The sequence below is a fragment of the Tenrec ecaudatus genome, chromosome 11 (genome assembly GCF_050624435.1).
Source record: "Tenrec ecaudatus isolate mTenEca1 chromosome 11, mTenEca1.hap1, whole genome shotgun sequence".
In the NCBI taxonomy this organism is placed as follows: domain Eukaryota; kingdom Metazoa; phylum Chordata; class Mammalia; order Afrosoricida; family Tenrecidae; genus Tenrec; species Tenrec ecaudatus.
In genome coordinates, this window is record NC_134540.1 from 24,828,945 (window position 1) to 24,851,626 (window position 22,682).

At 38.7% G+C, this 22,682-nt stretch overlaps 1 protein-coding gene across 1 annotated transcript in view; it reads left to right on the forward strand.

Annotated features, from left to right (window-relative positions):
- Positions 1-22,442, forward strand: part of DACH1 (dachshund family transcription factor 1) — a 416,939-nt gene extending 394,497 nt beyond the window's left edge. The window contains exons 8-12 of the mRNA XM_075563567.1: positions 4,554-4,705; positions 15,750-15,897; positions 20,796-20,939; positions 21,464-21,532; positions 22,372-22,442. Coding sequence (XP_075419682.1) covers positions 4,554-4,705; positions 15,750-15,897; positions 20,796-20,939; positions 21,464-21,532; positions 22,372-22,442 — 584 coding nt within the window. The remainder of the gene's footprint in view (positions 1-4,553; positions 4,706-15,749; positions 15,898-20,795; positions 20,940-21,463; positions 21,533-22,371) is intronic.
- Positions 22,443-22,682: the final 240 nt, after the last annotated feature.

Below are 22,682 nucleotides of genomic sequence, written 5' to 3' on the forward strand. Positions count from 1 at the left end.
TGATAATCCATAACCATTGGTATGAGAATGCAGGACGATGCTGTGATTCATTGTAGTTTACACAGGGTCTCTCTGAGTCATCACCAAATTGAAAGCACCTACCAGTGAGAAAGAGTACTATGGTGACACTTTATTTAAGTTTCCTGGACAATTTTAGATTCAGGGTTTGAAAGTGAGCTTGAAATTGAATTCATAAAATAATTCTTATTCTGGGATGAAAGTTATAGCATTATGATTTTTTTGAAAAATATTTCCCCTGGATATATTATTTAAATTGAAATAGATACATGAAAAGTCATGCTACTAAAATGCGATGGCATAACTTAGAGTAGAAGAAAATATTTTTAAATTTTCAAACTAAATAAAGTAGGAAGCAATATTTTAATCTTCTTACCACTTTTCATGATATAACTTGGATTTTAAGTCATTTATCAATAATTAGAAGAGAGATGCTTCTGTAAGACATTTTTTTTCTTTCCTTCCAATCTTATCACACATAACAATTTAGCAGGATATCCTAAGGAACAATGTTCTTTAAAAAATAATTAGCCTCTACTTTTAAAATGTTTTCTTTCCTGTTTTAATAAAATGTAACTCAATTGTTATTTTCATAACTAGTCCCTTTGGGTTGGAATGAAATATTCTCTTTCAAGTTAATGTGTGTGAGTATGTGTGTGTGCGTGTTTGTGTGTGTGAGAGAGAGAAAGACATCTGATGTCTTATTACACTATATATGCCAATACAAAATGCTCTTTCACTTTTAGGAAATCATATATTCCAAAGGGATTGAGTTTTACAAAAATCTTGATGGATAAATCAATAAAATAACAAAAAGTTCCAAAGACCAGCAATTCAAAACAGGCCCATCAGCAGGACTGTCTTCCCTTTGGGAACAATGGGACAGAATTCCTCCCTGCCTCTTCGAGCTTCTGGCAGATGTTGGCATGCCTTGTCTGATGGCTCCAAACTCTCTTTATCCCTGTTTTCACAATGTCATTTCCTCCTCTCCATGCTGTTTTCACTTGCCTCTTTCAAATCTCCTGCCTTTCCAAGACAAGGGTGCATGTCACTGAGTTGGGGAGCCACTCAAAGAAATAAGACGGGCTCCCCATCTCAAGGTCCGACACAAATGAAATCTGTGAGCCCATTCTCCCAGCAGGCCTCATGAACTGATTCCTAGGGCTGAGGTGGGCATATCATTTTTGAAGCCATGGCAGAAAGCAGGTAGGAATTCTTTGTACATTTTGTGCAGCTTAGCCACACTTTGAAATTATTAAAAAACAAACATAGAAAACAAACCAAACAAAAAACTGATTACATTTTCAAATAACTGTACTACTCCAAAGATCATACGATGGAGTTCTCGAAAGACTCATGGAAAAATCCTACTATCTTGGAATTCCATCTTCCCCTGAACTTTTTAAAGTCCTTTTGTAAGATCCGAGGGACAAACTTCTTTGCAAGGCTAAACTTTATAAACAAAATGCACAGAGATATATCGCTTGAGGATACATTGTGTGGATTTATGCTTCAGGATCACTCGCTATTTGAAGGTAGGGGAGATCTTGTGATATCAAAACAGTCCTCATGGCTTTCTGGAATTGTTGTTTGAAGTGTCCTACAGCATTTAAGTGAGGGAAGGTCACTCCTACGACAAAGGGAATACCTTTGCTCTCAATTTTAGAATCTTGACCAAAATAACTGAAGGAGACTCCTTATCATGTAATTGCCACAAGATGACAACTCTTAGCCTTGGGGCCCAAAGGGTCATTTTTGGTATTACTTGTTTGATTTTTCTGCTTTTCAAATATATATTAATTAGATGTAATCTATATCACATATATACACACAGAGAGAGTGAGATTTTAAATACTCAAATCACACTATGAGGCAGTCATTCTGCCCTAAATTGGATAGTTCCATTAACTAGACATGTGGAAAGATGAGAAACATGAATTTAACTTGGTAAATGAAAGCGGCCTTTACAGTGCTTCTCTACTGTGCAAGATAAAAAGTGAATAATTTAATCAGACGAATTTATGCTAAGTAGTGTTGTAGTCACACGTAGCTGGTGTCTTGAGAATCGAGATGGGTCTACTATTGACGCCATTTCAGCAGAAAGGCACGCAATCGTGTGCCCCTGCACATGTGAGCACCCCCCACAGACACACAGACACAGAATGGTTTCCGTCTTCCCCTTGAAATACTGGGGTAGTCTAACATAGCAGCGGTCACACCGACGGTGCAGGACTAGGCCGTATGCTATAGCATCTCTTGGTTTTCGATATCAGGTTGCCACAAACTATTGCTAACTCAGTGGCAGCCAACAGCGCCCGGCGCATAAGGACGGAAGGCAAAACCTGCTGACTCACTCAAGGACTTTCCCGTCTCACCATCTGGATCCGATACTCTCGTGGAGGGGTCTTCTTGAGACTTGGAAAAGCATGTTTTTCAGCTTTCTATACACTGTGTCTGGCACATTCTCTGGGTTAAGTAAACGTTGCTTCCATAATTTCATGCATCATGACTGATTAAATGTTTCACGCAATAACCAAATATATTCCAGTATAAATGTGTTCGATTTGAATCAAAAAGAGGTTGGTGAAACATTCAAAATATACATGTGTGTGTATGCACATATATGATTGTTTTTCTCACCAGCAGTTTTTAAAGAGTGTGGAGTTAAGGGTTCTAAAGCTAAAAGTAGCCTCAGGTGGTCATCTGGTCCTGTGGTGTTCTTGAAAAGACAAGGAATTAGTATTCCCGTGATCTATTAAGCCACCTTTTCTTTAGCATGTGACAGCTAACGTGATGCTGATCGAAAAATGTTGCCCTCCATCCTTAAACAATTTCACGTGCACAAAGATGTTTAATAAGTGCCTTTTTGGAGCTATTATGAGAAAACACCAGCAGCCTTGGTCTAGGGAAGTAATTTATGGCTGCTAGGCAAGCGGTGTCCAAGATTGCTTTGCTCCCATTAGCCAGGCCGAAGCCGTCTCCCTCCACACTGCCATGTCATTTTAACTCCGGTGACAAATGTGCTACAAATGAAACAAAAACAACAGCAAAAAACCCATGATGAGTCTGACTTCTCTGGTTTCCTGGTTTCTTCATCCAGTGTCTGCTGCCTTGGCGCATCTGTCAGAGGGCTGCCGGGGGCGGGAGTGGAAGGGGACCCAACAGAGGCAGCATGGAGAGAAGGGAGGGCGGTTCACAGAAGGCCTGTGTTCCTGCCTCCCCTCCCCATCCTGTCTTCCCCTTTGGTTCATTAACTAGAAATGTGGAGAGGTGAGAGAGATGAATTTAACTTGTTCTGACATTAGTTAGAGACAGGAAAGTGTGGCAGCTCCCATAATATTTCTGCCCCAGAGAGAAGTAATTGGAAAGCGTGTTGTGTGGTTAGGAGGTGTAATGAAAAATAAAGGAATGATCGTGGAGAACAGTGGAATCAAATTATAAGCATAGAAGGCAGGTGTGCTGAAGTTTTTAGTCTCTTGCAAAATTGGGAGATACTATCAGCACTGTGCAAATGTACTGCTCTGATTAATTTTCCTGGGGTGAAAAAGGAAAATATTTATAAAACTGAGAAGCCTGCTATGAATAAAATTTTCTTTGTGATTATAGTAACCCAAAATCAGCCATAACATACGTCTGTCTTAATGAAACTGTAAATATTTGTTTAAATAATAACTGAATGAAAATGTTTCACTGGGAGAGAAAGAAGAATGTGCATTTGGTGTATTACTCGAAGTTGCTTAAAATTTGGAATAATAGTCAATAAATGAAGGAGAGGCTAATATGTATTACAAGGCTTTATATTTGATTGTCTAAATTGTGTTATATGGGCACTATATTCTATTACCTTTTGCTAAACCTCTTTTCCTTGGATAAAAGCTATCACTTTTCAATATGAAGGTAAAAGGCTACTATTAAAAGGCATTCAAGTTCAAATGAATTAGATCTTTAGCTCTAATGATATTGAACAATTCAATTATAGTTGAGGAAGGGTATATTTAGATTCTAGTTTTTCTTTTTAGACATGTAATGAAAGATTTTAATTGTACATTCTCTTGTAGATTCCTTAAGACAGTATGTGGAGAAATCACTTATCAAATGGGAGAGTTCATTAAGAAAAAAAAAAGTACTAATAAACAGAGGATTTTTCCTATATCAAGTTCTAGAAATATTCCGCTGTCAATCTAAACAGAACAAACAGAAATGAGATAATTGGGAAGGTGCCTATAAAGGCAGCCTGGATATATTATCACAAGTATATATGAGATAATATTTGTTTTAAAAAGATTCTACGGCACTGTAAACTCGGTCTCATTAGCGCCTGCGTTTAAAAGGCTTATAAAGTTACTCATTAATGTTATCTTGTTGTATCTCCACAGCTTTTTCATTAAAGAAAATTCAGCAGAAAGCATTTTCTCCTGATAGCAGGAACCAATTTGCAATAAATGTTCTGGAAACCACTAGGGAAGCCATTGCTGAGGTCTAATAAAAACAGACAAGCGTAACTCGTTCTATATGTTTGTTTCAATCACATACAGATGAGACCCCGCTTTCCACACCAACCGCGAGAGACAGCCTTGACAAACTTTCTCTAACTGGTCATGGACAACCACTGCCTCCAGGTTTTCCATCTCCTTTCCTGTTTCCCGATGGACTGTCTTCCATAGAGACCCTTCTGACGAACATACAGGTAGGACTTTGTTCCATCTGGAAAGATAGGGTACACGGAAGACTCCGTGGAAGACCCAGCTCTTCAAACTTCATTCTATTCCATCCCACTCTCTTTGAGAGATTGTCTAAAACAATGGGTTGAACTTCCCTCCTTCTGCAGCCCAAGTTAGATTTCCAGGTTGCTACACCTGGCCAATTGGTTTAGAACTCCTCAAATATGTAGACTCAACCAATATAAAAACCGAGATGAAAAATGGCAGACAAAATTTTAAAATCATTCTGCTTAAATGTTCCCTTAAATGTTGCCGATTAATGTGATGAATCAAACTGTTTTAAGTTTGTCTGGCTTACTGAATGACGGCACACCAGTTGTAATAAATATTTAGTTATTTTTAAACTGCTGGCCTTCCACTAAGGAAATGAAATGTTTAGTCATTTGAAATATGTCTAATATAAAGGAATAAAAAAAGTCCTTTCTCTCATAAAGAAGTTTGTTTCAGTTAATAGACTTTCTTCAAAGAATAGACTTCAAAAAGCCATACAAAACTTTCTACAGATTTCCTATGTAGTCTTCAGGATGTATATTTTACATCCAGTCCATTATGAATCAAAAATACTCACAGTTAACAATAACATGGACTGTGGAGCCAAGATCATAGAGTGTTTGGGACAGAAGAAAGCATTTTTTTAGATTTTGTTTTGCTTTGTTTTTGCCCACACATGAAGTGATCATGTGGGTCGCAGATGGGGATTTTGGTCATCCACATCTCCAATTTTAGAGGAGCGACAGTTGTAGATGGGATCGTGGTCTTGCTATTGTCCACTGGTTTATTTATGTACTATGCTCCATCCTACCACTCCGTACTCAGGGAGTTTGGGGGTACACTCGTCACAGGAAACCGCCCTCCTGCTCACCAGCAGCTGGCAATGCAGTTCATTGCATCTACCTCTCCAAGGACTTAGCCGAAGGTCTCTAATGTAACATCTCCTCATGTATTACTATGGCGCTTTAATACTGATGTAATTAGTCTCTAGAACTGTATTCTACATTAAAGTTTTATAACACTGTAATGGAAATAAATCCTCAATCCAACCTGGTCTTAATTATGGTCATATAGTTGAATATGCTGTCAAGTAAATAGCACTCTTGCTCCCCCTTCTCTCGGTGACCCGAGTTTGAGTGGCCTTTTCTCTCTTGGTAAATGTAAGGCCATCAGAAACTGTCCCCCAACATTTCTGAATTTTCACTCTGAAGAGTTAATTTCTCATGGACACATCTCCATGAAGCAAAGAAAAAAAGCCAAGCATTTATTTAAGAATGTCTGCCTGTGGGCATATATCTGTCACTGACTAAAACCACTTCAACTAAGCCAGTGGGATTTCATCACAACAGAGAAGCCTTTCTGGTTTCCTCAGTGAAGACCAGCACACATTTTACCTGAAGAGTGGGTTGACATGTTGGCTTGTTCACTGGAGGTGGCTGCCAAAGCTCTACTGTTACGTTGAGAGTACAACCAAGACAACGTTCAAACTCCCACCCCAAGACGAGGAATGGAACCCACATCCCCTCAAAGGCCTAAATGGGGTGGGGGTGGGTGCAGAGACGGGTCAGAGGGGGCAACGGGAGGGAGGCAGGGAAGGAAGGCGACTCAAGGGAAAGAAAGGAAAACCTTAGTTTTAAATTGAGGAGTTTGGGAGCAGAATGGGGTGTAATTGAAGGTGGTTTCTGGGTAACTATGGTCTCGTTCTCTGCAATGTACCATGAAAATATAGTTGAGCAATAGTTGATGACAGCAAAATATTCAAGAAAATGAAATTCCTTCTTTCTAGTTTCAACTCATTAAGAAGTGGGTCTAATAGAGTTAGAATACTTCTACAGTAGGAAGGCTTCATTAAAAATATATCGAACTTTTTTCACTGAAACCTTACACACATACACATACATGTATATATAAGTATTATATATGTAAATTTCTATAGATATATAGTATCATATATTTGGCCTGCAAATATGTACACCTATAAATAAGGTAAAATAAGGATATATTAAAAACCTTGCTGAATTCTGTACATAATAATTTTGAATGCACAGGTGTGCGTGTGCGGACATGCACGTGAACACACACACACACACACACACTGGATTTTATGGTTCCAGCAATGGTTCCACTCATTTTACAAAAGGTCGTGAATGCTAGCTCTTTTATTATTCCACATTTATTGAGTTATCGTAATATCCTAGGAGAGGTATAGAATGTTTAAACAGTCATGACCCTGGCTTATTGGACCTACAGTATAAATGTGTTTGCTGTCCAAATTCTAATTTGGGTAATTACATTCTGCCTACCTCAATTTCCTTTGAAGTTTCAATTATGTATAATGGGGTTCTCTGCTTTCTATGTCAAAACGGTAACATACTTTTTGTCTAGTAAGTTTAAAACTTCATATTTCCTTTGGAAACACTTTATCAGAGTGGCAACGGAAAGGAGTTCGTTTTTTTCCTTCTATTTCTCCTTATCTTAAAAAAACAGGTGTTTTGTTATACTGTATTTGTGATTTTAATTAAATAACAGTTCTGTGCTATAGCTCTCACAATATCTGGGTTATATTTAAACTTAATGTATATTAAAAAGCTCTTCTATTACTTAGAACCAATGACAAAAAGCTTGAAAAGAGCATACCATCCTTGGTCTCCTGCCCCTTCTCTGCCTGCGCTTTGCGCGGACCTGGCGGTGGAGATCATGGCCAACCAGGAGGCGTGCCTAGGAGCCCATGATATTGTCAGGGACTGGCTTACCCTGATAGAACCATCTCAGGGCCTCCTGCCAGACAGAGGTTGGGGAGCCTTCTGCCTTCAGAGCAGATGAGAGGGGCACGTGCTTGGAAGCACATGCACTTTGGAGGTGATATCCAAAAATTCATAGAAAAATCACATCATCTGTTTATGTCATCTTTCCATGGACATTTTGAACTCCGGTGGTGGTGCAGTGGTCACTTGCAGGGCACCATGCGCTCCATGGGGCTTTCCACTCTCAGAAGGAGTTTTCAGGGTGGCCAGCCACAATCCCAACTACGTGGGCAAACCCCCTAACCCCCAGAAGCTTCACCCCAGAGGACAGCACCGAAGCTGCAGCTCAGGGAGAGGGACATGTCTGATCAGAGCACACAGGAGCAAATGAAGGGGGAGGATGAGAGAGTGGAGCACATCCTGGCCCACCAAGCCCTGAGGATAATATCGCTGCTCAGAGCAGCCAATGCACAGAGAGGACCATATGGCCTGTCCCACCATGAGACACAATGTCCCTCACTGACCCATAGCACTGCTGGGAACAACACTGGAGACACAGTGCAAGAATTGTGCCCAATCTGACCACATCACATCAAGGCGAGACGCTGGGGACATGCAACAGAACAGCAAGGGGAGCAGAGCAATGAAGTCCCCAGGGAATTCCAAAAAATAGGCTGTGGGGCCAGGGCGTGGCACCCCATCAAACTCTACAGGAAAATACTCTTAAAGGTCAACAAACAGACCATGAACTATTTATAGGCTTTTCTTTTTTTGTCATTTACTGTTGTTTAATTTTCTTTTGTTGCTTTGTTCTGCTCTGTCTTGTTTTTGTGCATATTATTGTCTCTGCAGGTCCATCTAGACAAGATAGGCGGGGTAAACAATCCAGAGGAGAAAACAACGGGGCTGATGGTTCTGGGGAGACATAGGAGAGGGGGAGGCAGAGGAAAGGAAGTGGGTGTTAACAAACCCAGGGACAAAGAAAACAACAAGTGATCTAATATCGATGGTGAGGAGAGTATAGGAGGCCTGGTAGGGCTTGATCAAGAACAATGTAGCCGAGAGGAATTACTGAAACACAAATGTATGACTAGACATGATAGAGGGACAATAGGAAAGTAAAAGGAAATAAAGGAAAGAACTAGGAGGCAAAGGACTTTTATAGAGGTCTAAATACAGGCATGTACATAGGTGAATATATATATATATGATGGGAAAATAGATCTATGTACATATACTTATAGGTTTAGTATTAAGGTAGCAGATGGACATTAGGCCTCTACTTAAGTATTCCCTCAATGCAAAAACACTTTATTCTATTAGCCTGACATTCCACAATGCTCATCTTCCCGACATAATTGCTAAAGACAAATGTGGTGAAGGAAGCTGATAGTGCCCCAGCTAGCAAAAGTTACAGCATTTGGGTTCTTAAAGGCTTGCAGACAAACAAGCAGCCATCTATCTGAGAAGCAACAAAGCCCACATAGAAGAAGCACACCAGCCTGTGTGATCATGAGCCATTGATGGGATCAGATATCAGGCATCAAAGACCCAGAACAAAAAAATCCTATCATTGTGAATGAGGGGGAAAATGGAGTGGAGAGGAAAGGCCAGCTGCAGGCAATTGGACAGCCCATTACAGAAGGCTCACAGGAAGACATGAGCCAGTCAGGGTGCTGTATAGCACCAATGAAACTTACAGCTTTCCTCTAGTTGTTTAATGCTACCTCCCTCCCCCACTATCATGACCCCAATTCTGCCTTTCAAAACTGGCTAGACCAGAGAATGTACACAGGTACAGATAAGAGCTGGAAACACAGGGAACCCAGGACAGATAAAACCCCACAGGACCAATAATGAGAGTAGTGATACCAGGAGGGGAAGAGGAAGGTGGGGTGAGATAGGGGGAACCAATCACAATGATCTATATATACCCCCCTCTCAGGGAGATGGACAACAGAAAAGTGGGTGAAAGGAGACATCGGTCAGTGTAAGACATGAAAAATTAATAATTTATAAATTATCTAGGGTTCATGAGGGAGGGAGGGGGGAGGGGGGAAATGCAAAGCTGATATCAAGGGCTGAAGTAGAAAGAAAAGAACATACTTATGGAGTTATTGTTCTTTTAGTTAATTTAATTCCCTGACTGTAATAGCACTTTCAAATTTTAAATAGTTGTTTGTACTATAGCTTTCCACTTCATGGTAATATTAATTTAAATTTCTATCATTTTCTTTCTTTGTATTTTTAAGGAACCATACAAAAAATGCTATATTTGCATATGTAATTTTAGATCACTAATTTCAGTTAGCTACCAGAAGACTCATTGATTATCTGAAAGGTTGATCACTTGAACCAACTGTTACTTGCCTTGAATGAGAGTTTAGAGATCTGGTTCTGAAATGGCCTGGCCTCCATGACCATGTGGAACACAGGTCCTTTCTGTAAGCATGGGGTCGCTGTGAATCACAGTCAACTCTAAAGCAGCGCATAACATCTATGTTGCTCTCTCTTGACACGAGTGTTTTAGAACTTGAAAGTAGTAATAGATAAAGATCTACACTAAGAATAGTCATTTCACTTTAGTGCAGAATATGGATACATGTCTTCTTTTTGAGATTGTTTTGTTTTGCTTTTTAAAACATGGCAATATTTCACTATGGTGTCCTCACTCAAGCATTTCTGGAGATAACCCTGTGAGATTCCAAGTACAGACTAGACTTTCGTGCCAGCCAACTGACGAAACCACAAACATAGGCTGCAACTTGAACGTGCAGAATATGGAGAATTTAGCTGATGAAATTTTAATCTGAGGGTTTTATGTTTCTGTTTTTTGTTTGTTTGTTTTGTTGGGGGGGAAATCATAATGAAACCAATTAGTACATTAGTAGAACATTCTTTTAAAAATATTTGATTATAAAACAATATCCAAGGCTTTGCAATCATTAAAATAAAAAGTAAGTAAGGGGGTTATAAACAAGGGTAGGGTATATAAAAGTCAGGAGTGAGGCTAGTCTTGAAGGTATAAACTATGAGGGAACGTGTGATAAGACCTTAGTTTGCTTTGGTTGATTACCTGGAAGATTTAAGCAAACAAAAATTCTAAAGGATTATTAAAACGATGACAATGGCAGTCAAGATTGATTCCCTAGAATAGATTCAGCCTACCTACAGTCTCTGAAATACTCTTTACTTTTGTGTTTGAGACTATTGCATGCAAAATCATTTAAATAAGAGTGAAACACTCTGGTTTTACGTCTTCAACTCACTGCATGTCAATGTCACAAAGAACACTTTTGTTATTATTTCTTTTCAAGGAAATAAGTTCGCTTATTGGCATTCTTGAGAAATACTTTTAACTATAAACAGTGCTAACAAGTAAAAGGAAAGAACTTCTTCCCTTTCAGAAGAGGGCATAGCATTCAAAATCTGGTCGACTAAGGATCAGCTGTCATGGGTCTTCCATTATACGCCTTTATCTCTGATAATAATCTTAGGTTTTTTCCCTCCCCTTTGCTCTTACTAACAACTTGTGAGTAGGGAAAATCAAAACCAGTGAACTCTAACCAATAACCTAATCATAGTTTACTGTGATAGAGAGAATGTCATTAAGCTCACCACACTGCCCATCCTCCTCATCTGTCCGCATCTTGTGCAAAAGCAATGAGGAGAACAGTAGTAGTCACTGCTAATGTTTATTTAATAATCCTATCATGTCAGCCTCTATGCTAATTAAATGCAGTAAGTCATTGATTCTTATTCATTATCCTTTAAACTCAAAAAAAGAAAAGGGTACTGATTCATAGAGACCCCATATGACAGAGTACAGCCGTCCCGGCGAGTTTCTGAGACTGTAGGTCGTTATGGGAGTAGAAAGCCTTGTCTTTTTCCGACAGTCTCTGGTGTTTCTGAACCGCAGACTCCGTGGTAGGCAGCCCAGTGAGCAATACCATGGCTCCTGATTCTCCTCTAAGGTAGATCTCATTGCTAGTCTCATTTACCAGTGAGAAAATAAATACAATTTAAGTTATTTGTACAAGGTCAGATGGCTGGTGGTGGAACTTGAATTGAAACACCAGAACTTACTCAACCAAATTACCACACGTGTTCATATGGACCATGAGATGAAATTATCTCTAGAATTGTGTTTGTAAGGCACGGTCATTGATTGACTTGGGAGAACAAGTGTGGGATTTCTTCTGTAAGCTTCTAGAAAAATGCAGAAATTGTGCCCTTAAAAAAATGTCTATAGAACCTCCGGCTCCAAGGAACATGATTCCTTCTCACTCCGAAATGACTCACACCAAACCATGCTCACTGCCCTTGAATTGATTCTGACTGTCAGCGACCCTGTAGGACAGGACAGGACTGCCCCTGTGGGCTTCGGAGACTGCAACTCTTTCCTGGAGTAGAAAGTCCTGCCTTTCTCCCAAGGAGCAGCTGGTGGTTTTGCCTGCTGACTTTGGTTAGCAACCCAATGCTGAAATCACTAGGGGTGAGTATGAGAAGAAAGTAAAGCGCTGGGGAGTCAGAACCCAGGCTTAGTCAACTCTCTAGTTTGGGATATTGGGCAAGCCACTGATATCTTACTGGACTTTGGTTTTCTTATCTGTATAAGATTCTGGTTCGAGAAGGTGATCCAAAAACCCCCTTCATCTAGGATGATTCCACTCTTACCAGAGTAATAGTTCGTGAGCACACATTTTGTAATGTAGGTTTGGCACACAAAGACTTGCTTCTCATCTGATTTCTAAGACAACTCTCTCTAAATCTCACTAGCCTGTTAAGAAAAGTTTCGAGCCCTCCTGTGTATGCAAACAGATACACTCTCTAAGCAATAGTCATTGTAGAAACATTATGAAATCGATTCAAGTGGGTTTTTTTGTAATTCATAGTCATTTTTCTTCTGAAAAATGATGATGATAATTTAATTTACAGCATAAATCATTTTAGAAAACAAAGACATTTATATATTATGACAATAATATGCCTCCTCACTTAAGGAAAAGAAATTTGAGGCCAATCAACCATTGTCTCTTAATATTGCTGTGCGCCATGCGGTTAAGTTTGAACTAAATAGAGACAATGTATTCCTGCTGAATTATCATGATCCAGCTAGACATCATGAAAACAGACCTCCCCTTGGGAGAGAAAGGAACTAATTTTTCAAAGTGTTCCATCTCGCACTTTCACCCACATGGTCATTTCAGCACAAAGCTGGACCCTCCACCTCCACGTAAGGCGTGGTATTTGGCATGGCATTCTGCACATATTTTACCTAGGAAATGGACAGAAGTTACGCAACTCAGAAAGTGCCATTATCGCGTATGCGTAAGCTCGTGTCCTAATGATTTGTAGGTGCTGTGACCCCCAGTTGATACTGCTTTTCCCAGCCCCCTGCTGCATTGACATTTAATCCGTTTTCCATATATATTTTTTACAACAGAGCTGTCACTGGGAATAACATACTTTTGCATATGCATCAGTTTGTCTCCGGTGCAGCATTTTGTTCACATTGGACTCCTACTGATGTGCACTGATTTAAAGTCTAAAAAGGAAACTTAATTTTATATAGCATTTAAGTAGTCCCCAGAGGATCTTGGATCCTAAAAGCTAATAATTTTCAGACATAATCAGCAGGAATAGGTAATGTATTACCATTAGTGACATTACCAGCAACAGTAACAAAAGGAAACAGCAAACATAAAAGCTCTCAGCAACTTCATACTTTACAAGAGATATTAATATAACATTACACAAATCAGAGTTGCAGTTTAACATTATTCAACATGTTTATTCATAATGATTGTTTCATATTTAAAGACCAAAATATTGCGTTTTGTCAGCCAGGGACAATAATAGTTTAATAGTAATTTATTTTAAACAGCTACTGATAATACAACCAATCAACACATTAAGTGGTGCCAACATTGGCATCTTGCTAAATAATCTCTAGACATTGCACAGAGAGAACATCTTTCAAAGATAAGTCAACAAGAGCAATCAGAGCAGAAAATTAGAATTTGGTATCTTAGAATTAAAATACAGCTAAACTAAAGTTTTAATTGGGGTGATCTGAAAGGGCACTTGATGTAATGATCTCTTTCATTTGTTACTAATTGTTTGTTCCTGATGAAGAAGAAGCCTGCACAGGAAGGTTGCTGAATTGAGTTAAGATGGCAGTTTCCTCCGCAGCCATGCTTTACTGTGAAACAAGGAAAGACCGGGGAGGGGCAAAGGGCCACATAGAAAGCCTAGTTTCCTATCATACGAATCATAGCATGGCAAGGTCCAGAGGCAGGTCAAGCAGATGTGAGGTAATTTGTATGTGCTTGAAACGAGATTAGAAATGGCTTGCGACACTATAAACTATGCAGGTGAGCTAAAGTAAAGCCACTGCGCTGTAGGTTTGCAAGTCCAACAAGTTCAAATTTCCAATAAAAACGGCTCTTGTGGCTTGGTACACGAGATCTCATCCCAAAGTTTATCATCATCTCACATAAATTCAGAGGAAACGTTTTAGTTCTCAATTTTCAGAGACCAAAGACAATATATCTCCTGCTTCCAAATCATGTTCTGTATTGTTGACCAGATAAGGACAGAACTTTGAGCTATGGTAACCTTGATCAAAACAACTTCTGAGGAAAACTGAATGGTTTCTCTAAGTTTAGTGTATTTTTATCATCTTGGTTCTAAACAGTTCCAAAATATACTACTAGATATGTCATCTGTATATATTTGTATATCTTTATATAATCCATGTGTACCAAAACCAACCTCACTGGCATCAAGTCAATGCTGACTCTTAGTGACCTAGAGCTGTCCCTGTCAGTTTTGGAAACAAACTCCTTACAAGAGTTGAAAGCCCTGTCTGTCTCCCATGGAGCGGCTGGTGGTTTCAAACTGCCAACCTTGCACATTGCAGTCCAGCACTTAACCTGTATGCCCTTAGGGCTCCAATTTTTCAACTGGCTATCTAATATTTAATCTCCAGTCATATATGAATTCAATTATTCTTCTACAAAAGCCCAGGATTGATGATAGGAATAACTACACCTTTCTCCCTGCCCTGCCGTAGTACTAACGTATGACTCGGGCTTCCAAAGAATCACCTGAAAGTTTTTCTCTACTTCTTCCAAATATTATGAAAATTATTCCTATTAAATAATGCACTATTAAGAAATTGAGCTTTGAATATCTGAAATACATGCCTGAAGGAAAATATGGAAATGGTTTCATTTGACTAACCATTATTTCATTTATTTATTTGTTTGTTTGTTTGTTTATGTATTTATTTTTAAGCTCTGTGCTGGGCAGTCAGGGTTCTGGAGATGAATCATCTCTGAAGTAAAGCTACTTGGAGCTTGTGGTTCAGTGTAGGGGTGGGGAAACTTTTTTCTACGCATAGGCATTTGGATATTTACAGCATCCATCGTGGGCCATACAAAATTATCAACTTAAAAATTAGCCTGCTATAGTTGGTCAAACATTTCATTCACTCACCCTCAATGTGATGGTTGGAACTGCCTCTCTTTGGGCAGGTGTGTGGTGTTAGCTGGTTTGGATGATTTCGTGGGCCTTACAGAACCCACAGACCTGACATTCCCCATCCCTGATTTAGTCAGACCTGGCATCAAGCAGTAGACAGATGAGTACATGACACTGCTGCATAAGGAAAGATTCTATGAGGAATTTTAAGGAATTCTTATAAGTGTGGCGGGTCCTTCCAGAATGGATGGTAATGGGTCTTGACACTGAGCAAATATGAAATGAAATGGGTGTGTGAGTCATGTCAAGATCGGTCATTCAGGAGAAGAACAGCAAGGGTGAAGTCACTGGGCAGACACAGATTGGTCCATAGAGAGGCTAACAGAACAATCTTGTGCCTCCTGCAATCTCGGTAGGAAATGGTGGGGTGTGAGGTCATAGAGGCAGGTGGGTGTTTTCAAGATCACGTGGAAGTGCACAATTCGTGCCAACAATTGCTTCTGGAAAGAGCGTCAACCCATTTCTTTTATCTAATTTTTTCACAGAAGTTTAGGTGCTGTTTGTTTTAGATAGCGACTTATCTGATGAAAAGCAATTGTACTTGCATGGCCTAAATATGTGTTGTTATAAAACCGTATGCTTAGATTTCCAGGTTTTATCCCAGTGGGCACACACAGGGTGCGGGGTGAATGCCCGAGGTGGGCGCAACCCTCTCATGAGTGGATTTCTCCTTTAGAATGCTTCTACCAAAGGTACACTGACCATAGTGAACACTTTTTTTCTACAGGGACTCTTGAAAGTTGCTATAGATAATGCCCGAGCTCAAGAAAAACAGGTCCAGCTGGAGAAAACGGAGCTGAAGATGGATTTTTTAAGGGAACGAGAACTGAGGGAGACACTCGAGAAGCAGTTGGCTATGGAACAAAAGAATAGAGGTATTTCTAAATTTCAGAAAGCCGTAAATACTTCTGCAAAAAATCCACATTAATAATTTCATATTGGGGATTGATTGTTTGATTGTGGCACATTTGTAAATATACATGGAATCCAAAGTTCAGAATAGGCTATGATTCCTAGGTTCATTGTATTTTTAGCCTTTTATCTTAATTTCGAAAACACACGGTCTCTCTTCCTTTCATGCCTGAGATGTATAGTCATTATATCATTAATCATATAATTCTGATCCCTTCTACAGTTTAACAAATTAGCATATTTTAAGATAAGAATGAGCTTTGATAAAATTAAAGGCCTGAAGAATAACTGTTTGTTCATTCACAATCGCCGTTTGAAAAACTTAAAGAGGTGAAGTCATAAAGCGAAAGGAAAAAACACTGATTATTCCAGTTAAGCAGATTTCGTAAGCTACTTATCGACTGGAATTCAAGACTGATGACTATCTCAACCAACGACAAAAGTTAAGTGTTTGTAGACTTCTCTTTTGGATTCCTCATTTTCTTCCAACAAGGCCAAGTACCTATTCAGAGTAGAAATTGGTCTGAATTATAATTAGGTACAATTTATGATATTGCCCATCTCTGACTTATTTCTCTGAAACACACTATGAGGTGTATTTCTAGATCATTTAATATCTTCCATATTTACACGTGTAAGTATGATATTAAAGAGTGTTTATAAATAACTATCACTTTGTTTCAACCATGAAGAGCTTTTGAGAGTTCTCAATGGGAATTTCCTTTACTTAACTCATTTACCAAGTATCCAATATAAATGTTTCACATATTCTGCTTCTATGTATTTGGCATGCCTTTTAAAAATAACTGTTTCTCTTTTGTGTTAAAATGAACATGAAGGCCCAGACTGCTCCATGAGTTACTGTGAGGAAGCAGAAGAATGTCTGGGATGAGGTGGATCGGGAAGTTCTCTCCCAGAGCAATAGCACAGGTCTAAATAATGTATCTTCCCAAAGTAATGGTACTAAACCCATCAGAAGAGTACTTTAAATATTACTTTAAATAGAGACTTAATGGTATACATGTCATGTCAATAAAGTTTCACCCAAGAGTTTAATCTATGGAACCATCGTACATGAGATAGCATGTCTTGATTTCTATTTCACATCAAGAAGTTGATTTTTTTTTAATCCGAGTTTAAGGCGGGTGCCAAAATTAAAAGTAACCTTTCGGCATACTCAAAATTTTCTGAATTTTATTGGTTTAAATGTTTCAGAGGATCCGCGTCTTGCTTTTTCCCTTTATTCACTAGAGGGCAAAACCCACAAATCACACCAGACTTCCCATTACATTAATCGTGAGCAGTGAATCAAAGGTAAGCAGTACCCAGAATGATCAGCTATGAATTTGCCTGGGAAAGCAATTGTATCCCTCCCAGTAGAGGCTACTGCATGCCTTTAGGTTCAGACCCTCAGGAGGAAACAGAGGATGCTTGGTGGCAAGGTGCTGGATATTGGGTTTTAGTGTTCTGAGAGTGTACGATCCAAATGAAGAATTCAGAAATTACTGCTTCTTTTGTAAGCGATGGTATACATAATCAACTTGGAAGGGAAAATGTTAGGCAAGTAATATTTTTTATAACACAAGGTAGGGGTGGGGAACCTTTTTCTCTGCAATGAGCCATTTGGATTTTTAGAACATCCAAATGTGGATGTTATACAAAATTTGGGGCCATACAAAATTTTCACCTTAAAATTAGGTCAAACATGTCATTAACATGCCCTTAATGTGCTGTCTGGAAGGGCTTCTCTCAGTGAGGCGTGTGATGTTAGCTGGTATCGATGATTTCTTGAGCATGGAAGGCCCGCAGGCTGGGTCAGTTATTTTCTACCCCTACATCGGGAAATGATTTTCACGGTACTACTAAATAAAGGAAATAGAATTCATTGACATCAATTTACATTATATGACTGATCAAGCTATAGGCAAATGTATATCATAATGATTAATATATGAAAACAATAATACACTCAACAAATAATGGCTTCCTATCTTAGCAATATTGCTAAATTTAAAGACAATATATTTTTGGAATTTACATTTTATTTTAAAATGCTTACTTAAGAGAGCCATAATTACCTTACATAGTTTGGCTAAATGCTGTGTTAAGTAAAAGTGATATTGTTATTTGACCTGTAGTTAAAAAATCAAATAGCGAACCTTAGAGAATTATATTTAATAATTATTTCCACCTGGATGATTATTCATTTCTATTATTCATTTCTATTTCAGTACATTCATGTGTATACTTCCCATATAGATCCAAAAATTAAAATACTCAGGTTGGAAAACTCAAATTTTTTCCCATAGAAACCCTGTAGGAGAGACTAAAACTGCCCCATGTGCATTTTCTGAAACTATGAACCTTCACAGGGTTAGAAAGCCTCATTTTTCTCCTAGAGTGTCGCTGAGGGATTCCAACAGCTGACCTCATTGTGAGTAGTCCAACACATAGCCCGCTAAACCACGGAGCCTCTCTCAGATTGGAAGGCACCCACAATGAAAATGGAGAGGAGAACCTTCCCAAAGTAGAGCTTACCTTCAAGAGGAAGATCAAGGCTTCAGGCCCACCATTGGCTGATACGCCATGAGTCAAAAGGAGGAGCAACTGCTGAAAACATCCAATAATAATTGCAACATGGAAGGTCCAAAATAAGAGTGTAGCAAAATTAGAAGTCATCAAAAAATAAAATGGCCCGCATAAAGATCAATATCCTAGAGCAGTGGTTCTCAACCTCCCTAAGGCCATGATCCTTTCATCCAGTTCCTCGTGTTGTGGTGAACCCCCAACCATAACATTATTTTCGTTGCTACTTTATAACTGTCATTTTGCTACTGTTATAAATCGGATGACCCCTGTGAAAGGGTCGTTCGATCCCCAAAGGGGTCACGACCCACAGGTTGAGCACCGCTGTCCTAGACATTAGTGAACCACAATAAACTGTCACTTGGCCATTTTGAAATCAAGCAAACCTATGGTTGACTTTACTTTGAAATAAAAATGGAAAAGGACCAGTCTCACATTCCTCATCGATAATACCGTTCCCATATAGTTACAAGAAGGACCGGTTATTATGGCCTGTACTCAAATTTATATATCATCCATTAGTACTAAAGATGAGGACACAATATTTGTTGCCATAGTCTGCATACTGAATTGATTAAATGAAACTTAAGATGCATTAATAATTACTGTGGATTAGAACATGAAATTTCTAAATAAAAACAACATCCTGGTAAACAGAAAACAGATTGAATTTGTCAAGAATTCCATTTTACTTTGATTTATATTCATTGTCTAAGGAAACAGCAGTCAAGAAATCAAAGGAAATACCAGACTGGGAAAATCTGCTTTAAAAGACGCCTTTAATGTGTTTAAGAGAAAAGATGTTGCTTTGAGAAGTAAGATGCGACTGAACCAAGCCAGGGTCTCCTAATCCCTTCTTCTGCCCGTGGGAATTGGCTCAGTGGCAGTGCCTATGGAATTTTGTTGTTGTGCATGAAAAAGCTGGACAATGAATGAGGAAGAGTAAAAGGTAACCGAAGTCTTTGAATTATGTTGGTGAGGAGTATTAAATATAGCCTGAAACACCAGAAGAATGGGCAAATCTATCTTGGAAGAAAACATTCCCCTTTGAAGTAGAAGATAGAGGCATATGATCTCACTCATGTGGACGAGTTATGAGTGTGGGGAGAGTGCAGTCCCCAGAGAAGGAATGGTGCAGTGGAGGGTCACAAGGAAAAGAGGAAGACGCACAATGAGAGGAATGGACACATGGGCGGCAACAAGGGGCTCAAACGTAGGAACAATTGTGATGACGGCAGGGCATCTGGCCGTGCTTAGTTCCGCTGCACATCAACTCGCCGTGAGTTGCAACCAACATGACGGCAGCTAACGGGAAAGCCTCACCTCCTATATGAGCATATACTGGAAGTACATTAAGAAATACCTTGTGATGGATATTTTTATAATTTATTTATATCTATTAACTATTTTACATTATAATTTTTTTATGATGTAATGTATATACAAAATTATATAAATTGTTAGAGCATGAATATAATTTTTATATTATATACTACTTACATAAATTATACATTTGTTATATTTATATAGTTTTTGTAAATTATTATGAGCAATAGGTATTATTGGAAATGCTCATAAGTAGTAAGTTTTTATCCTTGAAGTAGAAGTACAATAGTTTTAATAATTTGTTATGATGCATATTAACTTGGAATGAAGAAATCATTATCATCTCTACATAAATTTAAATAGTTACATCTAGCAAAAGCGTTCTGTCTGCAAGCATTACACATCATTTGTAGTGTTTTCACTCATCATAAACTATAATGTTTATTGACTTCTAATGATTATCAAATACCTTACTGATCTAACTTTATCCCCAGCAAAAGTGTTTGTCATGAGAAATGCTCCATTCCTTACTCAGAATCAGTGCCTCAAAAAGAGCAGGGTGCCTGCTTACAGAGATTTGCAGTAGCCTGTACCAGGATTCCAGGACAAAGAATTGAGTCACATCATTCACTCAATCAGGTTTCCTCTATTGGTGACTATGTGCATTTGCTAAGAATGTTCCCCATTCACTGTGTCATTCTACAGATGGCACATTAAGTAGTTCTTGTATATTTTAACGCTAAGATAAAAATTTGCAAGGTTGGGCATTGGACTAAAATTTATTTTAGAAAAAAAATACTTTAAAGTTTTTTTAGCTTCCTTTGTAGAGGTAAACTCCGTCCTATTTGGGAACGGAGAACGATTGTACAAAGCAAAGATCGTTTGTAAATTAGCAAGATGGCAACCATTTAGAACAGCACCGTCACACTGTGCATACGCTCTTTTCCAGCCATAGTTCAGAAGAGGCTAAAGAAGGAGAAGAAGGCAAAGCGAAAACTGCAGGAAGCACTTGAATTCGAGACAAAACGGCGTGAGCAAGCAGAGCAAACGCTAAAGCAGGCCGCCTCCACAGAGAGTCTCAGGGTCTTAAATGGTAAGAGAGTGTGTCTGGGTGCATGGCAAAGTAGCTTTCGTTTTTAATACTCAGAGGACAATTTAGACACGAGTTTGTGGTTTTATATTTCCATTTCTTGTGATTTCGTTGAAGTAAGCTGGTAGTGGAAAGCGTGTCGGGAGGACAATGGGCTATGGGGAAGGAAGGCAGGGAAAGGATGACTTCTGTCACAGATCCCTGCCAGGTGTGTTACTTCACCCCTGTTTCTAGAGCCAGCGCCGTTGCTTCTCTGCTCTGGCCTCTTGTCTCCACCCCAACATGGTCCAAGATTCTTCTTTGAGCTCCGAAACCCGCCCCACTGCCTCCTGCCATGTGAAGAACAATTTGATGTTACTCAAAAATCTTTCTAAAATGCTTATGGTTATAGTCTTTGTTCAACCTTTAAAAGATGACAGAGATTTATTTCATTTTAATTCAGCACTGAAGTAACAGGTTGCTCTTTTTAAAAAGGACAACGGGAATCGAATGAAATATGTGTCACTCTTACATTTCTATGCTTTTAGACTCTCTGACCCCAGAGATAGAAGCTGACCGCAGTGGCAGCAGAACAGATGCTGAAAGGACAATACAAGGTAGGAATTTGCAAAAGGCTATAAATCTAGATCTTGCTATATGAGTTTTTCCTCGGCTTTCGCCTGCTATTCAAGCATGTAGCCCACCATCTGGGCCACATCAAAACAAGTTCAAACAAGGTCAAGTTCATCTTGCTTGTTTATATGAGTGAATTCATTTTGTGCTGATAGATTTTCTTTAAATTAACAGGTCATTTCTGTTTATACAATGCAATTAAAAAGGAATAATTAATTTTAAACAATGTATGATTTAATCTTGGACACAGTAAATGTGTTTTACTGGATGCTTGAAATGCAATCTAAGCAGGAAGAGTTTATAAATTCTGTATTGTATACATCAAAGCATGGTCTAATCAAATAAGTAGTTGTGAAAAATTTTAAATGTATGACTCGTTTGCGTGCATGCGTGCATGTGACTGTTCTGGTAAGGTGTATGCAAGTAGACTGGTTGAATGGTTACAATAAATAAGATTGTTTAGTCCCTCTGTGGGTTTTCCAACTGTTCATATGCCATTATATACATTTTAATAACACAAATCTGCTGAGCAAAATCATATGTAGAATGCTAAAGGGTGTATTATGAAACACTCCGAAGAGCTAACTGTGTATATTGCAGAGACGACACTATTAAGAAAGGATAAAATCTGTACGTACTCTTTATGGTCTAACGTCTATCCTAGACAATAAACCCAATCTAATGACTCCGTCTAACTGCAGACTGAACATGAAAAGCGCACGCGTGTTCGATTTTAGATGAAGGTACATGCTACCAAAGAAAGCCGAAAATGATGGTCAGTTAGAATTCTCTCAAGTGCTGTTATGTTGCATTTTGTTTTCAGTCAATATCAGGATACTGTTTGACAATAGTCGCGTTACTCTGTCAGTTCCAGAAGTGTTTGTCCTGTTTTAGCGTAAAGGAAGTCTGCTTTTGACAGTGTTACACGTGTGATGTTACTGTACACATGTACAGTATTGCACGTGTGATAAATGACAACCAGAAACTGAAAGAAACCTACCGGCATTCAGACATTATATTTTAGGGTCCCATATTTATTTTATCAGAGGGTATATAATTCCCTTTTTTAAGAAAAACCATAAGGCTTGAATCATTTTTATATATTGATATAAAGTTTGAAATATATCATGACCC